General features: G+C 44.6%; 1 protein-coding gene and 1 long non-coding RNA gene across 2 annotated transcripts; one reads left to right on the forward strand and one right to left on the reverse strand.

The window, feature by feature from the left end:
- Positions 1 to 267: 267 nt before the first annotated feature.
- Positions 268 to 23,020, reverse strand: prr16 (proline rich 16). The gene is made up of 4 exons (XM_019887044.1): positions 21,079 to 23,020; positions 14,323 to 15,404; positions 4,646 to 4,831; positions 268 to 784 (listed from the first exon to the last, which is right to left on the reverse strand). Exons 1-2 carry the CDS (start codon positions 21,208 to 21,210, stop codon positions 14,541 to 14,543), a joined length of 996 nt encoding a protein of 331 aa, XP_019742603.1. The 5' UTR covers positions 21,211 to 23,020; the 3' UTR covers positions 268 to 784; positions 4,646 to 4,831; positions 14,323 to 14,540.
- On the forward strand, positions 2,897 to 4,080 carry LOC109526045 (uncharacterized). The gene is made up of 2 exons (XR_002170256.1): positions 2,897 to 3,164; positions 3,949 to 4,080. It is a non-coding gene; the product is annotated as an uncharacterized LOC109526045 (long non-coding RNA).
- Positions 23,021 to 23,132: the final 112 nt, after the last annotated feature.

Genomic DNA, 23,132 nt, shown 5'->3' on the forward strand with positions numbered 1-23,132 from the left:
AATGGCGCACTGCCGCAATGACGCTGACTGTGCATTTGTTCCATCTTCCTGAAAGCGCCGATGGCCTTTAGCCCCGACAAGACAGTCTCATCGCACTAATCTCCGATTAACTGCTACAGATGCCGATGTTGTTTTCATCGCATTCATCAAAGGTGCTGTGATTCAGAGTGACATTCGGGCAGATGCTTTCATAAATGCCGTTTTTGACTCCAAGGGATGCGATGAAATCGATGACGACAAACAAGAGGCAATGAGAACACAGACGCATCAAGTGCAAAGTGTTTTACTTCGTATAATCTCGTTTCCATCCATAGGCAGACACGTACAGCAACAACATAACAGACATTTGAGGAGACATTCCAATTTTCTTTGAAACTTGTTGAACCCGGTTGTGGGGGAAGGGAGTGGAAGAATAAATGGATCATTGACACAACAGTATTTCGTGCTTTTACAGCAGTCTCACCTTATCCTCATCCAAAAGGACTTTTGATCATCTTTTCACATTATCATTATTTCATTTCTTTTGTTGGACAGAGAAACAGATCTTATGATGAGACAATGCAGTGGAACCTCTAAAGAGAAACACAAACCGGTGGAACCCCAATTTGGTTCTGATTTTTATCGTTCAGTAATTTGCTTTTGCAATCTGGGCTCTGCTCTGACGAGAAGACAATGCTGTCGTCAAGTTTCTGCCCCAGGTCGCCATGGTAACGAAAGGCAAGACTTCTCATAGTAAATGGTGCGATGTGTACAGTTGCTCACTTGCCTGAGGCCGGGCCTAAAACTGGACAAGAAATAGGATGTTAAGTGTTGTATACTTCTTGATCTTTGGGGGTATTTTGACAAAAGCCTGTCAGAGACAAACAAAAATATAAAGTGTCATCTTTAAAACCCACAATCTCGTTTTAATAAAGGTCCAATAAAGTGATTTGAATCACGTCTCATTTTCTAAAATAAATCAAATCAGAAAAACTTTAAAGGGGAAGTCAACGCCTACATTTTTTTTCCAAGAATATGTTCTATGCAGCCCCACGAGTCTAAACACGGCGTTCTGATTAACATTGCCTTTGTGTAATATGAGTTGAGCACGGGGCGGCCATTTTGCCACTTGCTGTCGACTGAAATTGACATCACAGTTGCTCATGGCTCAGATAACGACCAATCATGGCTCAGCTTTACAAAACGGGTGAGCCGTGATCGGTCGTTACCTGGATCCTGAGTAACTCTGGAGGTCATTTTCAGTCAGCTAAAAGTGGCAAAAAAGCTGCCCACAGATGGCTAAAAACGCATACGCAATATTAATCAGAATGCTGTTTGGCGTAGTGGAGGCACATAGAACACATTCTTGTAAAAAAAAAAAAAAAAAAAAAACATCTAAAACAAGTGACTACACAAATGGGGTCTTCCTACTCGGCTCATGAATGTTTTCTTTTCGAACAAATGTCACAAAAGAAGCCATGAAATGTCAAACACACGTCCAGAGTGTTGTTTTCTTTTTTTTAATGCTTGAACTGAGGACTCACATTTTATGTCTACAGCGAGGTTGGTGCTTCTTTTCGAAGAATCAACAAAGGGTGAATTGAGGCAACAGGACTCCTCTTGTTTGTTGAAGACGTTTCTACCTTAATCCAGACAGCTACTTCAATTCAAAACTTTTTAAGCCTGCAGACTCCCCTATTTATGCCTCTAATGGGTGTGTCGCCTTGGGGTGGTTTCACAATCAGGTTGTTGTTGTTGCTCAGCATTGACTGGTGAATGACCGCGCTGCATAGCAATCGCTTGTTTACCTGCCCTGGTGGCGTAATGGCTCATTAAGTCGCCACTCTTTACGGGGAATGAGGCAATCCTTTGGGGACAGCTTGACAGGATGTAAGCAGACCATACGCGATGCTTATCTAGTTTGACAGAGATGGCTTCTTTGAAACAAGGGGGCGTTCTTGGCATCCAGAAGTGCGAAATTGTTGTCTTTAAAAGCAATGTAGCCTCTACTGACGCTGGACCTGCAGAAAATGTTGTGCCATTTGCTTGTGAGTAGTGGCCCCTCAATTTGATTTAGGAACGTTCTATGTAATGTTTTTCTCTAGCGTTTCAGTTGTGAGTTGTAATAAGAGTGTTCACCACTAGATGGAAGATTTCACATTCAATTTCTTTTTGAAAAGGAGACTATTACCAGGAAGGATACTTTGATACACCATGCGGAAACGCTATACTGTATAAGGTTTACTTTCCCCTTAGCTTGAAGCCTAACTGCACAAGCCATTTCCGATCCACAGGAGTATTTTTTAGGAGTGATTTCCCCCCGTTTAACGTACACTTCGCTCTGGCATAATTGTTAAGTCTGGGGAGACATCTTCAACAACCAAGAAGAGTCCAGTTTCCACACTTAAACCTTTGCGGATTCCTATGACTTGGACCAGAATCACTACAAAAGCCAAAGAAAAAGTTAATCAATGAATGCCTGCAGACATCTGTATTGCCAAAATGTTTTTTTTTTTTTTTTTGCGTGTATCAAGAGGTGTATTTCCTCAAACAACACCAGAATTCGACCCCAGGAAGTTTTGAGTGAACATTACAATTTGGGACGGCATTAGCGCAGTAAATGTAGTTCAAACTCCACATTGTACCAACTCGTGGATATTGGACATTAGAGGTTCGACTGCATTGAAGCAATTGAGAAAGTCCGGTCTGTTATCAAGTTAGCGTCAAAAGAAAGCCTCGCTACAAAACCAATGCATAGGAAAAAAAAACAGCGTGGAAGCACAAGGTGAGCGTTTGCATTCATCCGCAGCACAACACATTGTCAGCTCGCACCATTGATATTCCTCGCGCTCATTGGCACAATGCCGTCCCGTCTGTAAAGTGTCTCTCGGTGGTAGCGCTGAGTTATCGGCACCTCTCAGTTGTCAGACACCATATCAAAAATATCCTCTATTCAAACGTTAAAAGTCTCTGTTAGAAAAAGGCCTGAAATATAGAGCGATATGATATATCAAACATGCTCGTGTCGATTTGTATAGAAAGGAACATTTGATGCAAATTAATACTTCCTCGACAATCCGTGTCCAGAATGGTGAGATGGATGATGAACACATCGTCTGTGATGTACGGTGCATACCCACGGGACATCAGTTTTGCCTGGCTTCAGTCCAGCAGCTAACACAGGGGTGTCAAACATACGGCCCGCGGGCCGGATCCGGCCCGCAAAGGAGTTTAATCCGGCCCGCGAGATGATTATGTAAAGCAGGGGTGTCAAACATACGGCCCGCGGGCCGGAACCGGCCCGCAAGTAGGTTCAATCAGGCCCGCAGGATAATGTAAAAGTGAAAAAAATGCATTAAAGACACAGAATTAATATTTTTAATCAGGTGCAATTCATTGAGTATCTGCAAGGGGACACTGTTTTGATCAGAGAAGAAGACAACAGCAGCCTCAGTCTGTCACTGAGACAGACCCATGACAGCAGACGCTATCAATAGCACTCTCACATTTACACATTTAATAGCACTCTCCTTAGTTTGTAAGGTGTAGGCAGGGATTACATTTAGATTTTATATGCACGTGTAAATGCTTTAAAACTTGCTTTCTTTATGAATCTTGTTTAATCTTAAAGTGCATTACTATATTTTTCAATACCAATTACTTGTTAAAGTTTGTACAATCAGTGGGATCAGTTGCAATGCATATATGTGAATGATAAAAGTAAATTGCACATTTGTCGAAGGAAATGTAAGGTGCTTCATGAAATGTTTTGTCAAAGATATGTTGATTAAATTTCAACATTTTCCTAATGTTCTTGTGCTTCTTTATACCAAAACAAAGGAAAGACATATTGTTTTGGTTATTTATAGCAAAGTATTGTATCATTTTAATGGTCCGGCCCACTTGACATCAACCGAGGCCGTATGTGGCCCACCATGTGAAATGAGTTTGACACCCCTGAGCTAACAGGTACACTTCTCAAAACATTTTTCTAACCACCGTTTAATGGTTACTGTAACCGAGGAATTGAGGTAGGTGACATTGTATAGTCCTCACAAAGCCACTGAGGATTTATGTAAAATTGCAGACTAATGCTCTCCCCCTCCCCCCCAAAAAAATCCCAAAACGCTTCGACATTCCATCAGATTTAAATACATCAGCGCCTTGAGATATGTGATTCTTCTTGTGGTGTGCCCGCCTTGGCCACCAGGGGGCAGTAAATCACGGATACACATAGACACATGAAGGGCTCATTCAATGCCAAATCGCCCGTTGGGTTGAACCAAGCGCTGATTCAGAGCCTGTGTCGTTTCTAAATAAATCACGTGACCGGTGACAAACGAGGCTTTGCTTTGTGCGTATGACATCGTTGGTAAATTCGACGTATTGTTGCCTGCTAACACTTGAGACCTCATACTGCTTTGTGGCTGTTGACTGGGCAAAGTGTTAAAATTCCCGAATTTAGAGGAACCTCTTGAGGGAACTGTCACACTTAATAGCTTGTGTTAATTTTAAAATGTTCACGATGTGTCATTTTGAGTAAACTCTTCTGAAATGTGTAAAAAATTTGTTTCTCATGTTATGTTTGTGTGTCGTGACTTTGTGAGGACTACAAAAAGCATCTCCTCCACTCTGACTTCAGTCTTCTGTTTGCACAACAACCCACCTCCCCAACCTCATTTCACTGTTGCTGCATCAGGTTTGCTATTTTTTTTTCCCCCAAGCAGGTGCTCAGAATCCAAAGGCTGGATTTATCTCCTGTTGGCAGAGAGCCATCAAAAATAAGATAGATGCTTGGCTTCCACTCTCCAGCATCGCTTCGCAGGTGGAGCCGTGGGGTCTCAAGAGGGACCTGCGAGGGAATGAAAGAGAGCAAAGGCATTTAGAGGGAACGCAGACAAGAGCCACTTGACTGAGTGGTCGCCGCGACAAGTATTTGCACTGAGGGAAATGAAAGTATCGTGAGGCGCGCACACACATACGCACGCATACACACATTAAACACCTAAAATGTGAGCAGCAAGCCATCTGGAGTAGTTTGAAAACAAAAAACGTTTTTGTGACAAGTCATTGAATGGCCCATGGCCCTCTTTCAAGACCCTGTTTGGTCATCTTGTAGGTGTCACTTCAACGAGCACAATATCATGTCTGGAACACTGCAGAGGTAAGGTCCGCCACAAACCTTTAACAATCCCCGAAGGAGCATAAAAATCTGTTTCAAGACATCACGTACTCATTTATGAACATCTCAAGAGGGTGACACACACACGCACGCACACACATTGATCTACTGTATTTCCTTCTACTAAAGCTGAGGCAACAAATAGCCACCATGGACAACTAGCACCATGTGTCTTGGTCCTGTGCATGGCATCCGTAAAGCTGACAATACAAACAGGACTATATTCTTTATCCTCTGTGAAAAACCATTAACTCATTCAATCCCAGCATGGAGCCTACCAAACTAAAGTTTGGACCCTCTTCTTTCAGCAGAAAAAAAAAACTTTGTTTCTATCGTTTTCCATTCTTCAGCAATCGGCATTACAAAATGGCTATGTTTCATGGAAATGGCGATTCCTGGGCAAAAAACGGAGAAAAGGAGCTATTTGTAAAAGCATGCATGTCAATCACGTGAGTCACCACTGCCACCTACTGGTCGCTTTTTTACATGATTTAAAATGCAAACGGCTTATTCTCATTCAAAGATTGTATCAGACCCTCCTACTCTCTATGGCACAAAAAAAAGACTTAGACGTACAAGTACGTCCTTGGTAGGCGGGGCCTAATTTGAAAGACATACAAGTACGTCTTGTGGAATGAAAGAGTTAATATTATTGTGGTGCCACAGTAGCTGAGTGAAACGCTTTCGTTCAATTACAAGTAATTTCTTTTATTTTGCCGGGGAGGTTGGAAATTGATTAATTGTGCGTTCATTCATTTCAAAGAATGGTCATGACATGGAAGAAATACATATTGTATCTCAAGGCATCGTGGTATGTTTTTACCATCGTGCAACATATTAAATAAATAACTATTTTCAAGTGGCATGATTATATTGAGTCGTTGCGGTTATGACCGCGCACACAGGCAAGCGTGCGAACTTGTTTTCAAGCATCATTGATGACTCAAGTGAGCCAAATTTCCACTTTGAAAGTTAATGAACTTTCCGCATGGTTTATGCCAACAACTTTTAGGCACGCAGGAGTTCGATTATTTTGCTTTGACGATTCCCTTCCAATGCCGTCTTTTTCAAACGCGCCACTAAAACGTGATAAAAACAAACGCGTCGACGAGCTCTTGGCAGAGCGCCGTCCCTGATGCGGCGGCTAATTAATATTCACTGGCCAAGTGTTTGTGCGTAGCTCACTCTTGACACCTTTATTACGCTTTATTGCAAGCTTTTATGGAGCGATATGCACTTGCCAGCTTGCGAAATGGGAGGAAAATAGAGATAGAGGCACCGAGAGTGTAAGGCGGCGTTTGATGTTTTTAAGACACGGCCAACAAATCAAACGTTAAGCTCCGACGTCATTATTCATTTCATAAAGATGTCAAAGCAAGAGACCTATTGATTTTGAAGGGTGTCCAAGCCAAGAGGTCACATAAGCTCGCTAAATGTTCCGCGGTAGGCGCTCCGATTCTCAACCAGTCTTCCAACCACAATCAGAAAACGGTCGAAGCAACAATTTGAAATGTTAATAAACCTGTTTGATATTTATGATCCTTTTTCCTATAAGTACACACTTTTCTGGATTATATCTGACGTCGGCGCGAGAACCTTCTCGATTAGGGTAGAAAACCCGAGAGAATTGGCCAATGTTGTACCGGTCCGTGTTTTTTTACCCGACGCCTATCGATGTAATTTTCAAGCCATTTTCCTCTGCGGCGGTCGCTTCGCTGGGAGGACACAGCGTTGGCTGCACAGTGTTCGAGTTAATTACGGAAGCAGCAGGTGTAATCATTTGCCCAATTAGCTTTTACACTTCATCGCTTCGCTCCATCGCAAAGTGAAAACACACGCCGCACCGCTGTGTCATTTATCAGCGGAAGCATAATTGAGCGAGAGGCTCCATTCGTAATTTCAAGTCATCCAGTGGAGGACGCGCAAGACAAGCGCGACGGGCTCGCTTGATGAAAGACGCCGTTTGAATGGTTGCCAGAGATGCACCGGGTACTGTTTGGGTGGAGCGTATGTGCTCGGCGAGGTACCGAGGAGATTGCTGGTGAGTGGGAGTCGTGCATTGTCAAGAGGGGCTGGGATGTGAAAGAAAGAGAGAGGTGGGCTCCGGATGAACAGTGGTGAGCAGCTGCAGGGAGTAGGTCAACGCGGTTGACTCAGTCCTGACTCACGGCGGAGGCGGTGAAGATCCACCTCCTCCCTCCATGCCCCTTACAACTCTTTCCCAAAGCCAGGAGCTAATACGCAACTATACATAGCCGTTACGACAGATGAAAACGCCCAGTGTGAAGATCACTGAGGACGCCAAATGAGGTAAAATGAACAGAGCGCAAGTCAGTTAGCTTCATGTAAATTTATCTGACTAACCTAACATGAGCCCCGACGAGGGCAGCGTCTCTATTATCTCTACTGTCGATTTTGTGGCTTTTATACCAAGGTGACAAGTACAAGTATATGCTCCTGAGCATAATTACTACACATCAACGTGCTTATCGGTTTTGATCAGTATAAGGCATGGGCATTGTTGTACTCAAGTGGCTGGCTATGTTTTGAAGGGTTTGGGAGAAGTCCATCCATCAATCCATCCATTTTCTGATCCGTTTTTATCCTCACAAGGGTCGCAGGGCGTGCTGGAGGCTATCCCAGCTGTCTTTGGGCAGTAGGCGGGGGACACCCTGAACCAGTTGCTAGCCAATGGCAGGGCACAACCATCCACGCTCACACTCACACCTTGGGACAATTTGGAGTGTTCAATCAGCCTGCCATGGATATTTTTGGAATGTGGGAGGAAACTGGAGTACCCAGAGAAAACCCACGCAGGCACGGGGAGAACATGAAAAACAGAGCTGGAATCGAACCCGGTACCTCTGCACTGTGAGTTTGACACGCTAACCACTGGAGCACCGGGCCACCCTTTCGTAAAGTCAAATGAAGGATATATTTGTTTACTGTTGAGGTGTCGTCATTTTAGTTTGAACACTTCCACAAACTTCCACTATTAAAATGAATATTTGGCTTATCCCTCGTCAACTGATCTTAGCTCATAAATGGAGAGCCATGAACCTTCTGCAATATGATAAAATGCTTGTGAATCAAGTGAAGGTGCATCAAGGCCTTTTTTAAATTGCCTTATTTTTCGATACAAGAAATGCGAAGTTTAAACTGAAATATATATTTATGTTTGCAATTGCCACATGGCAAATGTTTGACCCCGGAGGGGAAAAAAAAAATCAATAAATAAACGCTCCTCAAAATTACAACATTGCTCCTCAAACGAAGTCATCGATTGTTCCTCAAAGAGAAAAAAAAAACATATTTCGAGCCTTGCACACACTTGCCCATTTTGTCCCCAGCATATGTGGGGGTCTGCCCTGTTTTCAACATTGCTTAAAATGTTCAAAACCGTTGTGTGTATCCTGCTTGATAAGACAATACAACGCAAACATTCGCCGAGACGTGAGAATGTTAAATGGGATTTCCTGCGTTCATTTTACACTACCGCAAACCTGCTGATCTGGATCAGACTCGGATGAAAGGCTTTAATTAAACTTTCATTTAACTGAATAGTTGAACGTCACACCCAGCGATCCCGCTTGCTCGCAGCTAATTCTGGTCAAAGCAGATAAGATTTGACAGTTACATGAAGATAAATCCACTTAGGTTGACTCTCCTGCTATCTTGTGCTCGCGTATAAACAGAATGAGCGACTCATTACAAAACAATTACTGGAAGCACATTTTGGCTGTACCGAGCAGTCACAAGCGCCAAAGGACGTAGATCAACAGAACTCCTTTTCCGGGTCATGTTTTATCATGACCACATGTTGCTAAGGAGAGTTCACTTGGGTCACCATCATCGTCACCATACATCATTAATTGCCATGTCCCAATGTGGGTTGGGGAAGACTCACATAAGCAGCATTATGAAAACAGAACTCAATTTTCTTAGCAAGAACATGTTGTATGTGCTCCCACTAGTACTCTGATTAATACTGCATTGGTGGAATAAGAGTTAAGCAGCTAAAAATGCATCAATATTCATCCATTTTAAGGGATCACCATTTTGGCAAATATAATCAAACCTCGGTTTTCGAACTGTTGTCGACCAAATCGGATTTCGACCACAAAATTTGAGATTTTTACGCCTTGGATTACGACTGAAAACCGGTTTTCGACCAAACTGAGCAAATTCGAATACGCCACTCGACTCCTCTCGGCTTCCTTACACGAGGAAGTGAGGCTTCCTCGTGTAACATTCAATGTGAGCAGACCTGTTTGTTGTGATTTACCCAAATCTGACTGTTTTTTTTTTTTTGTTATTTCTGCAAAGTGTATTAGCCCCTAAACATGGGCTAATAAAATAGTTTCGGATTTCAAACAAATCGCTTTTCGAACAGCCTTCTGGAACGGATTATGGTGCGTGGGAATCTCCCGTCGCGATAAATCCGTATCTTAAGTAGGACTCCTGATACTGTCTTATTGAATGTAGCCTTCTTTTTCTTGGAAGTCGTAGGCTCCTCTTCTGTCTTATGGCTGGGCCTTTTCCTCTTCCCAAAGATGTTTGTTTTTTTACTCATTTTGCTAGCTCCTGGGTTTCATTTTAGCGGTAAGCTATCACGTGACTGAGAAGCACCGCCTTCACCCTTGTCAAGAGTGACATATTGTCGACGGATGTAACGGCGAATCCGGTTCATTTTTCAAAATAAAACATCTTTCAGACAACGAAATGAATAAAACGGAAGTAATGCAAGTTATTAATTCTTTCTGTGCGGCCCGGCACCAAATGACTGGTCCCCGGCCTGGGCATTTGGGGTCCACTGCTGTACACCACATTGCGATTGTGTGCACCATGACCAGTCTCTCGTCATAAGAGGGCACTGTCCCGCCTTCACCCACGTCAAGAGTGACATATTGTCGACGGATGTAACAGAGAATCCGGTTAATTTTTCAAAATAAAAAATCTTTCAGACTATGAAATTAATAAATCGGAAGAAATGTAAGTTATTTATTCTTTCTGTGCGGCCCGACGCCAAATGACTGGTCCCCGGCCCGGGGGTTTAGGGGTCCACTGCTGTACACCACATTGTGATTGTGTGCACCATGACCAGTCTCTCGTCATAAGAGGGCACTGTCTTTTAATTCCAATGTAAGTCATGCAATGTTGCAATGAATAGTTTCAATTCCCTCTCTCCACTGACGAGTGTATTAGCTAGTAAGGCAGCCAAAGTGCTTATGTGCTGTGCCTATCAATGACGCTGGCTGCACGCCACTCTGTAGAACGCGCCGCTCCATTCATCTCAAGTGCGCGTGTTGTGTCAGTGGCAACACACGCCGCGCCAGACTCATTAGCCTGAAAGAGTACAAACAAGGTAAACAAGTGGAATAGTTTGCGTTGATGAGAGCCATCACTCTATCTCTGTTAAACATCACTTCATCTCGCACACTCGTCAACACACGTGCCGCCTTGTCTTCCCCTTGGCTCAATTCACACGGATGCATTATCCAGCTTTTGGATTGAAAGGCCGGTAATGTCACACCTTGGGTTTGCATTCATCTGTAAGGATATCTAAAGTTATTCATGGTTTAAGGATTATTTGAGCTAGCAGCACATTATTTCCCTTTACATTATTTTCTGTATAGTGTAATGTTTTGGGGAAATGAAAACAACTTGGAAGGGACCGTATTCTCGACAGTATTTACATATCAGACTGCAAATGTGTGACAAAAGGCCATTTCTGAGCAGACCTCGGCACACGGGAGGAGGCCGTACTGTACTGCCAGATCTGAGCAGATGGCGTCATTGGACATTTTCCATCCTCGGAGGAAAAAACATAAGCCTGATGTGTCTTTGAAGTCTTGCACCTGTCCAATTTGGCAGCCACCGCTGTCGCCTTGACCTTGAGCCATCTCTTTGCGGAGGTACTGAGAGCCGCAGCAGCACATGTGGCAACACCTGTCTGCCACCGAATGTCTGCAGATGGAAGACTGTGCTAGCGTTGTTTGAACCATATGTGGGGTCTCTTCACTCATACAAAATCTTTGAATAAAAAGTGGAACATTCACCTTTTCGGAGGATCTGTGTTTCCTTACCTCTTTCCAGTAGAGCCAAACTTGTATTAACTACAAATATCAGGTTGCAGACTAGACAGCCCACACGATGTCCTTTTTCTAATGCTTTTTGGAATGATCCCCCCCCCCCCTTTTTTTTTTTTTTTGGGCAACAGATACACGGTGGGGAAAATCAAAGGCCATCCCTTGAATATACATAAGGGAGCCAATTAGCCACCTGTTACATCATCAATCCCTCCATCCATTTCCTATGGCACTCACTCGTCCTCATTAAGGTCGTGAGTGATCTTGATCGTATCCCAGCTGACTTTGGGCAAGAGTCCGGGCAGTTATACACTGGACTCCTTGCCAGCCAATCGCATGGCACTAAGACAAACAAACACTGGCACTCACAACGATGGAAAATTTCGACTCAAACTCATATTATTCCTTCCTTCCACAAGATTGTCTGAAACCTGAGCGATGACCACATTTTCCGCACTGTAAGGCACTTCAGAGTATAAGGCGCACCTTCAATGAATGGCCTATTTAAAAACTGTTTTCATATATAGTATAGGGCGCACCGCATTATAAAGCGCATAAGAATAGAAGCCACAATAGTGGCTGCGGTTCTGTTATGCATCCACTAGATGGAGTTACGCTAAAGGGAATACAAAACAATACAATGCAGCTTTACTTATATAAAGCTTTCACAACCGCTGCAGCTGTAGCAAAGCGCTTTACGGAACATTTGAAATACTACGTCCAAGAAATTGGAATATTGATCTGTATGTACGCCGCATTGGATTATAAAAAATATAATTTTGAGAAAATTGAATGCTTTTAGGTGCCCCTTATAGTGCATAAAATACGGTCGTCCACATACTGACATGGTTAACTGCTGAACACATTTGATATCTGTTACTGCCCAAAACAGCACCACTGAAATCCTGTTGATAATCTTACGCTGTGTGACATTCCACTGACTAGACTCTGACATGTGACCGCTCCACAATGTTGTGCGCGTGTCCATGTTAACGTTCCGGGGAGCTATAGATGACATATTTGTCCTGCTCGTAACTGATTCAGTTCTTTTCTTTTCACAGTTAGACTGGCAATACTGACGAATATTACGACAATAGACACCTCATCCCAACAGTAACTAAGTAAATAAAGGCCCCAAGCCACTAATTGCAAAAATGTGAGTTTTCCATTTACCGGTGTGCTTGAGCATTTGTGACAGATTTGTTGCAATTTCTCTCTGATGCAATAGAATCAAAGGCTTTTAATATACACCTCTATTAATACACACAGATGTGCAGCTCAAACCTACTAACATTGAGTAGTAGGTCAAATTCCTGGATGTGTACATAACAATGTACTCGAGCCACACGGCATCTCACACGGCCTCTTTCCATTAAATTCAATTTAAAGCAGCCCAGTGGTTTTTGCGTAATCATGCTGGCAGATGGACAAACAAGACAGCAGATGTGGGTGAACATTCACATGAAAATTGTTTATGTAACGCATCGCCGCACCTAAAAGCCACGCCGTTTGCCCCACATTTTGCGGGCTCCGTCGTGGTTTACTTCAATGTATTCCTTGCCTCGCCTCTCGTTTCAGAGGAAAAATGTGCAAGCGGCTGTAGCTGAGTCGGGGGGCTGATGTCAGCGCAAAGGTCGTGTGAGGCGCTTTGCATTATCTGCTGTAGACTAATGCAGCTAATTAAGGGCATCACCGCAAGGAAGGTGCGACTATTCTCAGCCCACTCAAGGGGATGCTGTCTCCCCAACTCGGCCCGCCGGACATGCGTTTTTTTACACAGCCATACACACTCGATTTAGAAAAGTCACATGCACACAAAGCGCTCACGTACAAGCACAGCAGCGCTATTAAACATGAAAGCTAGTGCCAAATTATGATGTGACGTTGGCTTTATGAGCAAACGAATGTTTTCGGCACCGTTTTCTCCATAGATGATGAGAACTGATGACCTTACTGCCTCTGTTACGGACCTTTGCCAGGCACAATTCGAAAGCGATTACCCTCAAACTGTACGGAATTGATATTTGTTTCTGTCAAAGCCAGAAAATGGTGGATTTTTGCATATCCAATATCCAAAGCAAGATTAGGGAATTAGGATGGGTGCATATTTCTTCTCAGAGCCAGATAAGGAGCTCAATTTTCCACCAATCATCTTCAAACCGTATTTGCAGAGTCATACATTGCAGAGGTTGGTCCAAGGTAAAATCTGTGGGTACGCGTTCCTTGTCGGAGCTCCGTAGGGACTCGATTTTCTACCAGTTGTCTATAAAACCACGTATTCGGTTTGTACAGTTAAGGACACAATGTTACAGTGGCAGCTGAGCTATTGATGATTCATAACAAATTTAAAGTTTGTTCTGATTATTTGTCAGTGATCTTGTCTGATTTCGCATAATATCCAAATCAGCAGTGTGGAGCTCGTTTCTCCCCGTCGAAACACCACAATGTGTTTGAATAACATTTGCCGAAAGACTGCAAAAGTTACTTAACGACTATTCCACAGCTCTTCAAACTATTGATTCAAAATCTCATCCGGTCACTTCCGAAGCTATTTTTATGTCAGAGATCTGAAGTGCAAGGGAAGGAGCTTTTTTTTTTTTTCTTATTTGCGCCATGAAACCATGAATTAATCAGTGGTTCTCCAACCTAAGTTCCCTGGACTCATTAGTAACAGGAGCCTCCATACAGACACAGATACCCTTGAGTTGGATCACAGTCGGCGCACTCGCTCCTGAAATATTCACATCTCTATATTTCCCTCATCACTCGACTTAACATCCATCCCGTCTGTTTTCTATATCACCTGGCTTCATTAGTATCGCGGGTTAGCTCCAGTCAAGCACAGGCAATACGCGCAGTGCGCAGAAGTCCCGAGGCCAGATTGAAAACGTGCTAATCACAGGAATCACCACAAATAAAGTCACACATGATATAAGCAAATAAACATATACGCAGCCAAAGATGCATCAGTGCACATATGCAATTGCCTCTTTTGTTCCTTCCTTGTGACAAACACACTTTCACACGCACACACACACACACACACACACACACACACACACACAAACTCACCTCTTGGTCTAAATCTGTGTGCATACATCTCGGAATCCACGGCGATGCCGCTTGCTCCATTCCGCTTATATTTCACCTCCTTTGTCTACCATTTTCCGGGCCTCGCTGTTTGAATAATCCCCAAAAAATTGGACCGGAGTAGAAGGCGCTCACTGAGTGGAAAACACTATGAATGATTGAGGATTGTGGATGTCAGACGGGTCACGGGGGGCTTTTCGTCAAACCGTGGTTGTGGTCGATTTGCGCAGGATTGTTTTCTGGGGTTTCAGGGAACCCGGGTGGGGAGGTACACAAGGCGGAGGGGGAGGAGTGGCGGCCTTGGGTGGAAAACAGTGGCTGACCGAGAGGCCGCCATTCTCCAGCATGAGTTCGTGAGGAAGAGGAGGGGAGGAAGAGGAGCAGTAGTGCACGGGGCTGAGTCGCGTTTCGTTCAGATCGGACTGCAAGTGCAGCTCTGCGTCGTCCACGTCATATTGCAGGTCACAGTCCGGGCAGTAGCCGTGATACTGGACCTTCTCGCTGAAGCGGACACGCTCCCTCTCGCGGGGCTCCCTGCCGGGGGCCTTGGGGCATTTGTTCTTTTCGTGTCGGAGAAGTGGCATGGGCCTGGGCAGTGTGGGAACCAGGCCCGACTCGGCGACACCGCTTTCATTTGTAATGAAACACGACGTCGGGGAGAATAAATCCCGGTTGGGCTTCAACGAAAAAAACCCACCGTTCTTCAGTAAGGATCCGTTAGCTTTGGATAAATTCCCTGATAGCACTAACGTCGGATGAGGCAGATTCTTCCCGTTGTGATCCTCGGCTCTCACCGAGGTAACTCTGGGTGGCGGCAAGGGCGGGTGCGCCTTCTTGTGTACGGTCAGGACCGCGGGAGGGAGGGCGAGGAGCGGGGCGACGGGGGCCGGCGGGATGAAGAGGCAGTCGTCGGCGAAGAGCTTCATCTTCTCCAGGCTGGACGCCGTGGTGGTGGTGGCGGTGGAACTGGAGCTGGAGTTGAGCGTGTCTGTCTTGGAGCTATCCGTCAGGCCGTCCTCCTCCAGCTGCAGGTCGCACGTCAAGGTATCGATATCGTGGACGACCTGGCCAACAGAGGACGTGGCACATCATGAACGACAACATTCAGGGCCATGAGAACTGCAGAAGGAATGAGCATGATCGCGTATCTCCTCATTCTAATCCATGCGTTGAAAAGCTCAAAGCCGAACAATTTCAACGGCTACACTTTGATTGAGGGAGCCTGATTTGGGAGATGAAAAATCGATTGCGATATCACACTGACAACCGCACCGCGGGGAGAAAAAGAAATAGCTCAGCAATTTATGGGGTCGGCCACAAGCCTGCCAGAACTGCACCTGAGTGATGGACTGCAAAAAAAATCCCATTCAGCATCACAAGTGAAAGAAGCGGCAACAACAAAAACAACAACATCCGGCATGGAAATGTTATTTGTAACTCAGAGCTGGTGATCGTAAAGGTGAAAGCACCAAGACTTGAAGACTTGACCAGAACGTGATCCGAAAATAAATGGACAATCTGGATCCGATCCAGGTTCAAGCTGGTTTGATATTTCAACTACAATCAAATTAAATCGAAACTGGACTCCCGGGCACCCAAATGCATCAGATGGGATTTTTCCATGCCAAGTTGAATTTGCTTGTGAATGTGAAATTTGAAATAGATCCAGATAGAACGTGGCTCGACATTACAGCTTTGATTCTGTCAGGCTTGGAAAATTGGAATCAAATCTGGAATCCATTTTCGATGGAACTAGACTTCATTGGGATTGCAGGTGAGCTGGAGCCTATCATAAGTTTCAAAAGGTGGTGTACATGTTCGGCGGACAAATGCCCATTTACACTCACATTCACACCTACGGACAATTTCGAGTCTTCGGTGAACCCAGTTGTAAGAACAAGCCATGAAAACACACACACAAGCACGGGGGGGAACACTCAAACTCCACATAGGAAGGCCCGAGCTGAGCCTCAAACATGGAACTTTTTAACTGTGAAGCAGATGTGCTAACCACTAACCCCGCTGTGGTGCCCTACAGTGAAATAAAATCACATAAAAAAAATAATATTTATACAGGGGTTAAAAAAAAATAATCATCAAGAATAATAGCGTCATCTTTTGAGAACAAAATGGAGCCCAAAATTTTCAAAAGTGCAAACTTTCCTCCAGCCAATATTGTGTATGCAATTCCAGATCATGTTCAAGATTCAACAATTTTTTTTTTTGTTGGATCATCCCAAAATCAGTCTAAATTCGATCCAAATCCACTGAAATAATTGTTCGTCTTGACGAAATAAACACGGCAAAACGTGTCTTAGCTGCAGTGCGGTACATTGCAGAGGAAGCGGTGTTGCCATTACCGTCAGACAAACAGCTTCCAAAACAGTAGAGGACGTTTAAATAATATCAAATTGCAGCTCTGCAAGCCACCGAAAATGACAGCAAGATGATCCGTCTTGGTAATGTGCATCGTGTGCCAGGGTGGAAGAGGAGACAAAGAAAATGCATTGTGGGAGAATCCAATGAACACCGTGAGAGGAAATTAGGCCAAAAAGGGAGCGATTTAGAAAGAGTGAATTATCCAGACAAAGTCGCTGCAGACTGTGCGGTAAACAAAGAGGAAGTATCTCTGCGGACTATACTGTGATGTCGGCGAAAAGAAGAAACTACTCAAGTGTCAGATATGCTACGATCACGTAAAAAAAATTGGCAAGGAATTAAAACTCAACCAGACTTCAATTTTTGGCAATCACAAAAGGGCAAACAAAAAAAGCAGAACAACAAGTGTGCAGGAACACAAAGCAGTCGAATGGTTATTATCTGAGGCCGTTAAGTGCTTCAGCATCAATGGGGATATACACAAAGGAAAACAGTTTGGTTAAAATGAGATAAAATGACATAAAAAGAGTCTTGGGACGAATTATGTTTGGATATTTTGCTTTGGTGTAGCCGTTTATGTTGCTTTAACGCTTTCATGCGCCCTGCAACCTGATAACATGATAAGCTGTCCACTGTGGTAACCGCTGTCCCTGAAAGGGGTTGAAGTCCATTACGGTCTGCTATGTTGAATTGACTATTGTCGTAAGATTGGGTGTACAAATGTAGAAATATCACGCTACTTCGCCCTTCTGGAAGCGGGACGATATTTGGGGTCAATTCCGCAAGAATCGCATGGAACGGCTAACGATTCCAATTTTGGCACAATTTATACATAGAGGCTCTTCAACCCAAAGGAGGAGAAGCCGTAGCCAAGACAAGAACCGAGATCCACAGTACTGTGCTGGAAAAGACTTTGATCTTCCTGATCTGGCCCCTTCTGAACCTGCACGCCGACTATAGCGCCACGCTAGCGCCATCGCGATGCATCAGCAATCCTGACCCGGCCGGCCCACTTCTGACCCAGTCGCTGCGTGACAACATTGCCGTCAAGCACGACCACAAGAGCAAAACGGTCAGCAGTTGATTGAAAACCTTTTTCGCCACCATTGATCTTCACCATCTCTTGTAAAAAGATCAGAACTTTCAGAAGAAGCTTTGCAGACATTAAGACACAGCTTTCATGCATCTTGCATTGAGGGGAGGATTCCACGAGGCGCATTGTGCCTTGAAGCTGAGATGGAGAGCCGCTCATCTGGCCGTCTTGTCCTTTGGGAAGTTTCTCCCATCTCCGCACAGGATCTTCTGAGCTTGATCATTCTTGGTCACCTTTTCACAGCGGCGCTTTCCAACTGATTGAGATCATGCTAGTCCCCCCTATTTTGCTTTTATTGTCCACAGATTCAGGTAGGGAAATGCATCAAAGCCGAGACTGTCTTGAATAAAGGAGAGGCTTATTTTCGGTCAACATATCAGAGTACAACTAACAAGTCAACGGGGTTGCAGTATGAAATATAAAAGCCAGGCAGGCAGTCTTTTCTCTACTCTACTCAAGAGTTTGAACACATGATGCCGGCATAGCACCTCTATTTGTATTGCAGTTCCACTGTCTTTGCTTTTTCTCTTCATCCCGAGTTCGGTCAGGCATAGCAGAGAGCAGCATATCATGCACAATCTTATTCCTCTGCCAGCACAGCAACTTTATTCGTCAGCAGATTTTTGTCCATTTTGGGTAAAACTCAATCTTGATTTTGAAAATAGGATGACCTCAGCACGGAATACATCTTTTGAGACACACCTCGCACTGCTTGACAACGGAACGACAATACGGTGCATTCGATGTCATCCGGTGATGACTGAAGGATGAAAAGGAGCACATTGCTCTTTGGGAACATCAAGTCCAAGACAGTTTTTTTTTTGTTGCCTTTGCAATATATCTGTCTATGAGCTCTTCAAGGCAGTCCATTCAACCTTGTGGCTCAATTTGTTTACAGAAACGGACGAGTGTGGAACTTTTGAAATGATCATAAAGCCCGGCAGAGCAGCATATCAGATCTAGTGGTTAGTACGTCTGCTTTACAGTTCTGTGGTTTGGGGTTTGAATCCCTGCTTCACCCTTGCGGTGTGGCGTTGTGTGTGAATTTTCTGCTGGTATTTTGGTTTCCTCCAGCATTCCAAAACCACTCATATTAGAATCACAGGAGAGTCGAAACTGTATAAACGTCCGAATATGTTATGTATGAATGGCTTTTGATATGCCCCTTGCGAGTGTCAACCATGACCCTAATGAGGATAACAACTATTGAAAAGGGATGGAGGGAATGATGGATCAATGGAGTTTGAACACATGATGCCGGCATAGCACCTCTATTTGTATTGCAGTTCCACTGTCTTTGCTTTTTCTCTTCATCCCGAGTTCGGTCAGGCATAGCAGAGAGCAGCATATCATGCACAATCTTATTCCTCTGCCAGCACAGCAACTTTATTCGTCAGCAGATTTTTGTCCATTTTGGGTAAAACTCAATCTTGATTTTGAAAATAGGATGACCTCAGCACGGAATACATCTTTTGAGACACACCTCGCACTGCTTGACAACGGAACGACAATACGGTGCATTCGATGTCATCCGGTGATGACTGAAGGATGAAAAGGAGCACATTGCTCTTTGGGAACATCAAGTCCAAGACAGTTTTTTTTTTGTTGCCTTTGCAATATATCTGTCTATGAGCTCTTCAAGGCAGTCCATTCAACCTTGTGGCTCAATTTCTTTACAGAAACGGACGAGTGTGGAACTTTTGAAATGATCATAAAGCCCGGCAGAGCAGCATATCAGATCTAGTGGTTAGTACGTCTGCTTTACAGTTCTGTGGTTTGGGGTTTGAATCCCTGCTTCACCCTTGCGGTGTGGCGTTGTGTGTGAATTTTCTGCTGGTATTTTGGTTTCCTCCAGCATTCCAAAACCACTCATATTAGAATCACAGGAGAGTCGAAACTGTATAAACGTCCGAATATGTTATGTATGAATGGCTTTTGATATGCCCCTTGCGAGTGTCAACCATGACCCTAATGAGGATAACAACTATTGAAAATGGATGGAGGGAATGATGGATCAATGAATGGATGGAGGGTGTCTAAATATCCTAAAGACAATGCAAACGTATTTTGTTCTGAAGGATTCATAAAAATTACAGCAACAGCGACTCGCTGCTATTCATTTTTAAACAGCCACATAGTCTGGCCCACACTGTTCCCTTCTTCTCAAGACTTGTGATAGAAATTCTGTCTCGTGTTTAGACCGACAAGAGGAGAAACAGAGCGCGCGCCAAAAACGCGGATAATATAAGGGCCCGGCCAGATAAAGTAATGGAGCTTAACTCTCCCCTCACTCCTAAAAGGGATAATTTGTTGGGACACGTGCAAGACGTGAGCGTAGTATCCCAGCGTGCAGCCGCTGCTGTAGGCCAGCCACCATGCGGGCCTGTGCCAAGCATCTGTGCAGGGTGCCTCCTCAGAGCGAGGCTCGCATCCAGCACCCTGTCTAACAGATATGTGCATTTCAAATGAATTATCAGCCAACCCTGGCACTGATAGCACCAGCCCCTTGAGGCGTCTTTTCAGCCTGCATGGTGTCCGAACAAATGATCCTCTGTACAATTTCCTGCAAGCAACAAAGAGGGGGAAATGAGGAGCCAAAAGTAGGGAGAAAAGAAAGAGCATCTCACACACACACACACACACACACACACACACACACACACACACACACACACACACACACACACACACACACACACACACACACACAAAACAACAAAAGATTGATTACAGCACCTTCAAGCATTTGTTTATCTCCAATGCCTGGTGGCAGACATGGAGAAAACAACAAAAAGTTGTGGGACATAAAAGCAGCAGAAGTTAGGCATGAATGTCTGTGAGGCTTCTTCTAAGAGTTCTAATCTTTTGACAAAGAGGCCTACAATAAGAGACGATGAACAGCAGAGTGTAGGAAACATGAGACATGAGCGGGACCAGGTTTGAGTTTGCAGTCGGCAGGTGGTCCAAGACTATGCTGGGGTGATGATGAAACGTGATGTAAAAATCATTCGAAATGAAGGCAGGCTCACATTCCTCAAAGCCTAAATGTTGGTGAAATTCATGGGGGGGCCTCACACCTCCTCCTGTGCCACATGTTTTTCAGAGCAGGGGGAGGAGCAAGGAGCTGTACAGTGTGTATCAGCAGGGGTTGACAGTACAAGCATCCATTAAAAAGACGCACGTGATGAAGAGTATACACTGTGTGTGCGTGTGTGTGTGTGTGTGTGTGTGTGTGTGTGTGTGTGTGTGTGTGTGTGTGTGTGTACCTCTTTGAGCTCCTTGGCCACATCCTTGAGGTCACCCAGGATGGTCTCCAAATTGTCCACGATGGTCTTGATCTCCCTCTTCACTTGCACTTTGGACACTGCTCCTTCTGCGCCGTCGGCTGTCCCGGACATACTTGACACTTTACGGCCGGCCTATTTCCACCAGCATGCCCACCAGTGAAATCGTCTTCACGCCGCGCCGAGGACACTTTTTGGCCATGTCCACCCTCCCGTGTTGTTTTCTCTCACTCGCGCGACTACATCGCAGGCAGCCCGGGCAGGACGGCTGTGGCTGCCAGGCGGCGAGCTAACGCCGTCCTCCCCTGCGCATGCGCACTGGCGTGTGACCGCAAACGCTTAGGTGTAAATATTGTGTCGTGTCTACGAGAATGTCGACTTTAAATTTTTTTGGTGTTGTTCCGTTTTGCTTACATGACTAGTAAAAGCAAACCACACATCCACGCAGAGCCTTTCAAAAGAAAGCGCGTCAAATTTAACATATTGTGAATAAGACGATAGTGTTCGTTAAAAATAATAATGAACAAAAACACTCTGAAAAAGGAGATGATGAAGAAAAGCAGACACAGCGCAGGAAGTTGGCCGCATAAATGAAGCAATCTCGTTTGTTCTAATTCTCCACAACTGTCGACTATTTTCCTTATCATAACACTCCCCTCTTTCACATTTGTCGTTGGTAAAAATGTCCCCGGAAAGAAAGCCGGCGCCTGTTAAGGGCACTCCAGCCACGGTTCGGCGAGCCAGCCCGCTCCGTGTCATCGTGTCTCCATCACGGCTTCCTTGGAGAGTGTGGACTGTCAAGCACCGGGGAGAGGAAGACGCTTTCTCGCTCCTCTTCCTCCTCCCTCCTCACTCGCTCCCTTCTTTCTACCTCCTGCCCCTCGCTTACTCGCTTACTGTTGTTGCCACTAACTGTTTCATTTTGTCGTTGAAGCGTGTTTGACAAACGTGACGATCCATCTACATTGGGTATAAACAAGTCTACACACAATTCTTCAAATACTGTACCAGGTTGTTAAAAATGACACCTAGATGGATAGTTTCAAAACTTTCCCCATTTATCCGACCTATTACACTCACCAGTAAAAAAATAAAAAGGAACGCTTCATTAATTTTACATGTGTGGCTTAATTAGTCATTAATTTGCTTACCTGAGAAAAACGCCTAAGAGCTGAAAATACTCGATTCATACATTTCACTTTTCAACATACGGATGGGCCTTTGTCCATGTTGTGTCCAACAAAACGTGATCTGAAATTTACTGGTGGGCAATATAGATTGGACAACGAGGAAGACCCAAGGAAAAACAATCCCATAATGCATTGCAAAGGTTTGCAAGGGGTCAACCAGAAACAGCAAACAATTTGCACACTGGCATGTTAAATCACAATTTTTACAAAGTCTACTGAGGCAAGTTTTATCAAGCCCTCGTGTGAACAAGGATGGGGAAGCACACGCGTGTGCAGTGAACAATGGGCGCAGGTGACATTAAAAACCAATGTCATGCTGAGTATTTTTAACAAGCCTGAGGTGGGCTGACCTGCGCAGGGGAGGATCTGTGCTTCCCCTGAGACTCAACCCTTCGCGACCCCCAGGAGGCGACGGCTTGTGTGTCCCATTAGGTCCATAATGTGAACGGAGCTGCGCTTTGAAGTTGCGGAGACCCTGGACCATAGCAGTACTCTGTTCATCTTAAGGCAGGAGGACATACAGTATGAATTCCAACATTGTCCATGCATGTTTAACTGGCAAATGTCATGTCCACTCCACTTCCTGGTCCCGTTCTATTCTCCATAGTGTATTTTGCACCATTGAAAGACCACCCGCCTCTGCATCGTTCAAAAGCGGAATCATAAACAATTCCAAATATCAGTCGATGTTGGCACAAATACATCATCAATAAGTTGTTCTTATTGCAATTTGACTTTTTAACTGTTGTGGCATTTAAGGAGGAACATTGCAGTAATGCTAAGTCGACGTTCGTATGACGTGGTCCTTGGGGGGGGGGGGGGGGGGGTAGGAGCCGCCCCGGTCTT

Source organism: Hippocampus comes, unplaced genomic scaffold (assembly GCF_001891065.2).
Source record: "Hippocampus comes isolate QL1 unplaced genomic scaffold, H_comes_QL1_v1.1 scaffold155, whole genome shotgun sequence".
NCBI lineage: Eukaryota > Metazoa > Chordata > Actinopteri > Syngnathiformes > Syngnathidae > Hippocampus > Hippocampus comes.

Bases quoted from the DNA above. Each gene is read 5' to 3' on its own strand.
- prr16 (XM_019887044.1), bottom strand. From the start codon at position 21,210: ATGTCCGGGACAGCCGACGGCGCAGAAGGAGCAGTGTCCAAAGTGCAA. The intron at 15,405-21,078 runs GTACACACACAC...TCTGTTGGCCAG, and splicing joins TGGCCAAGGAGCTCAAAGAG to GTCGTCCACGATATCGATAC.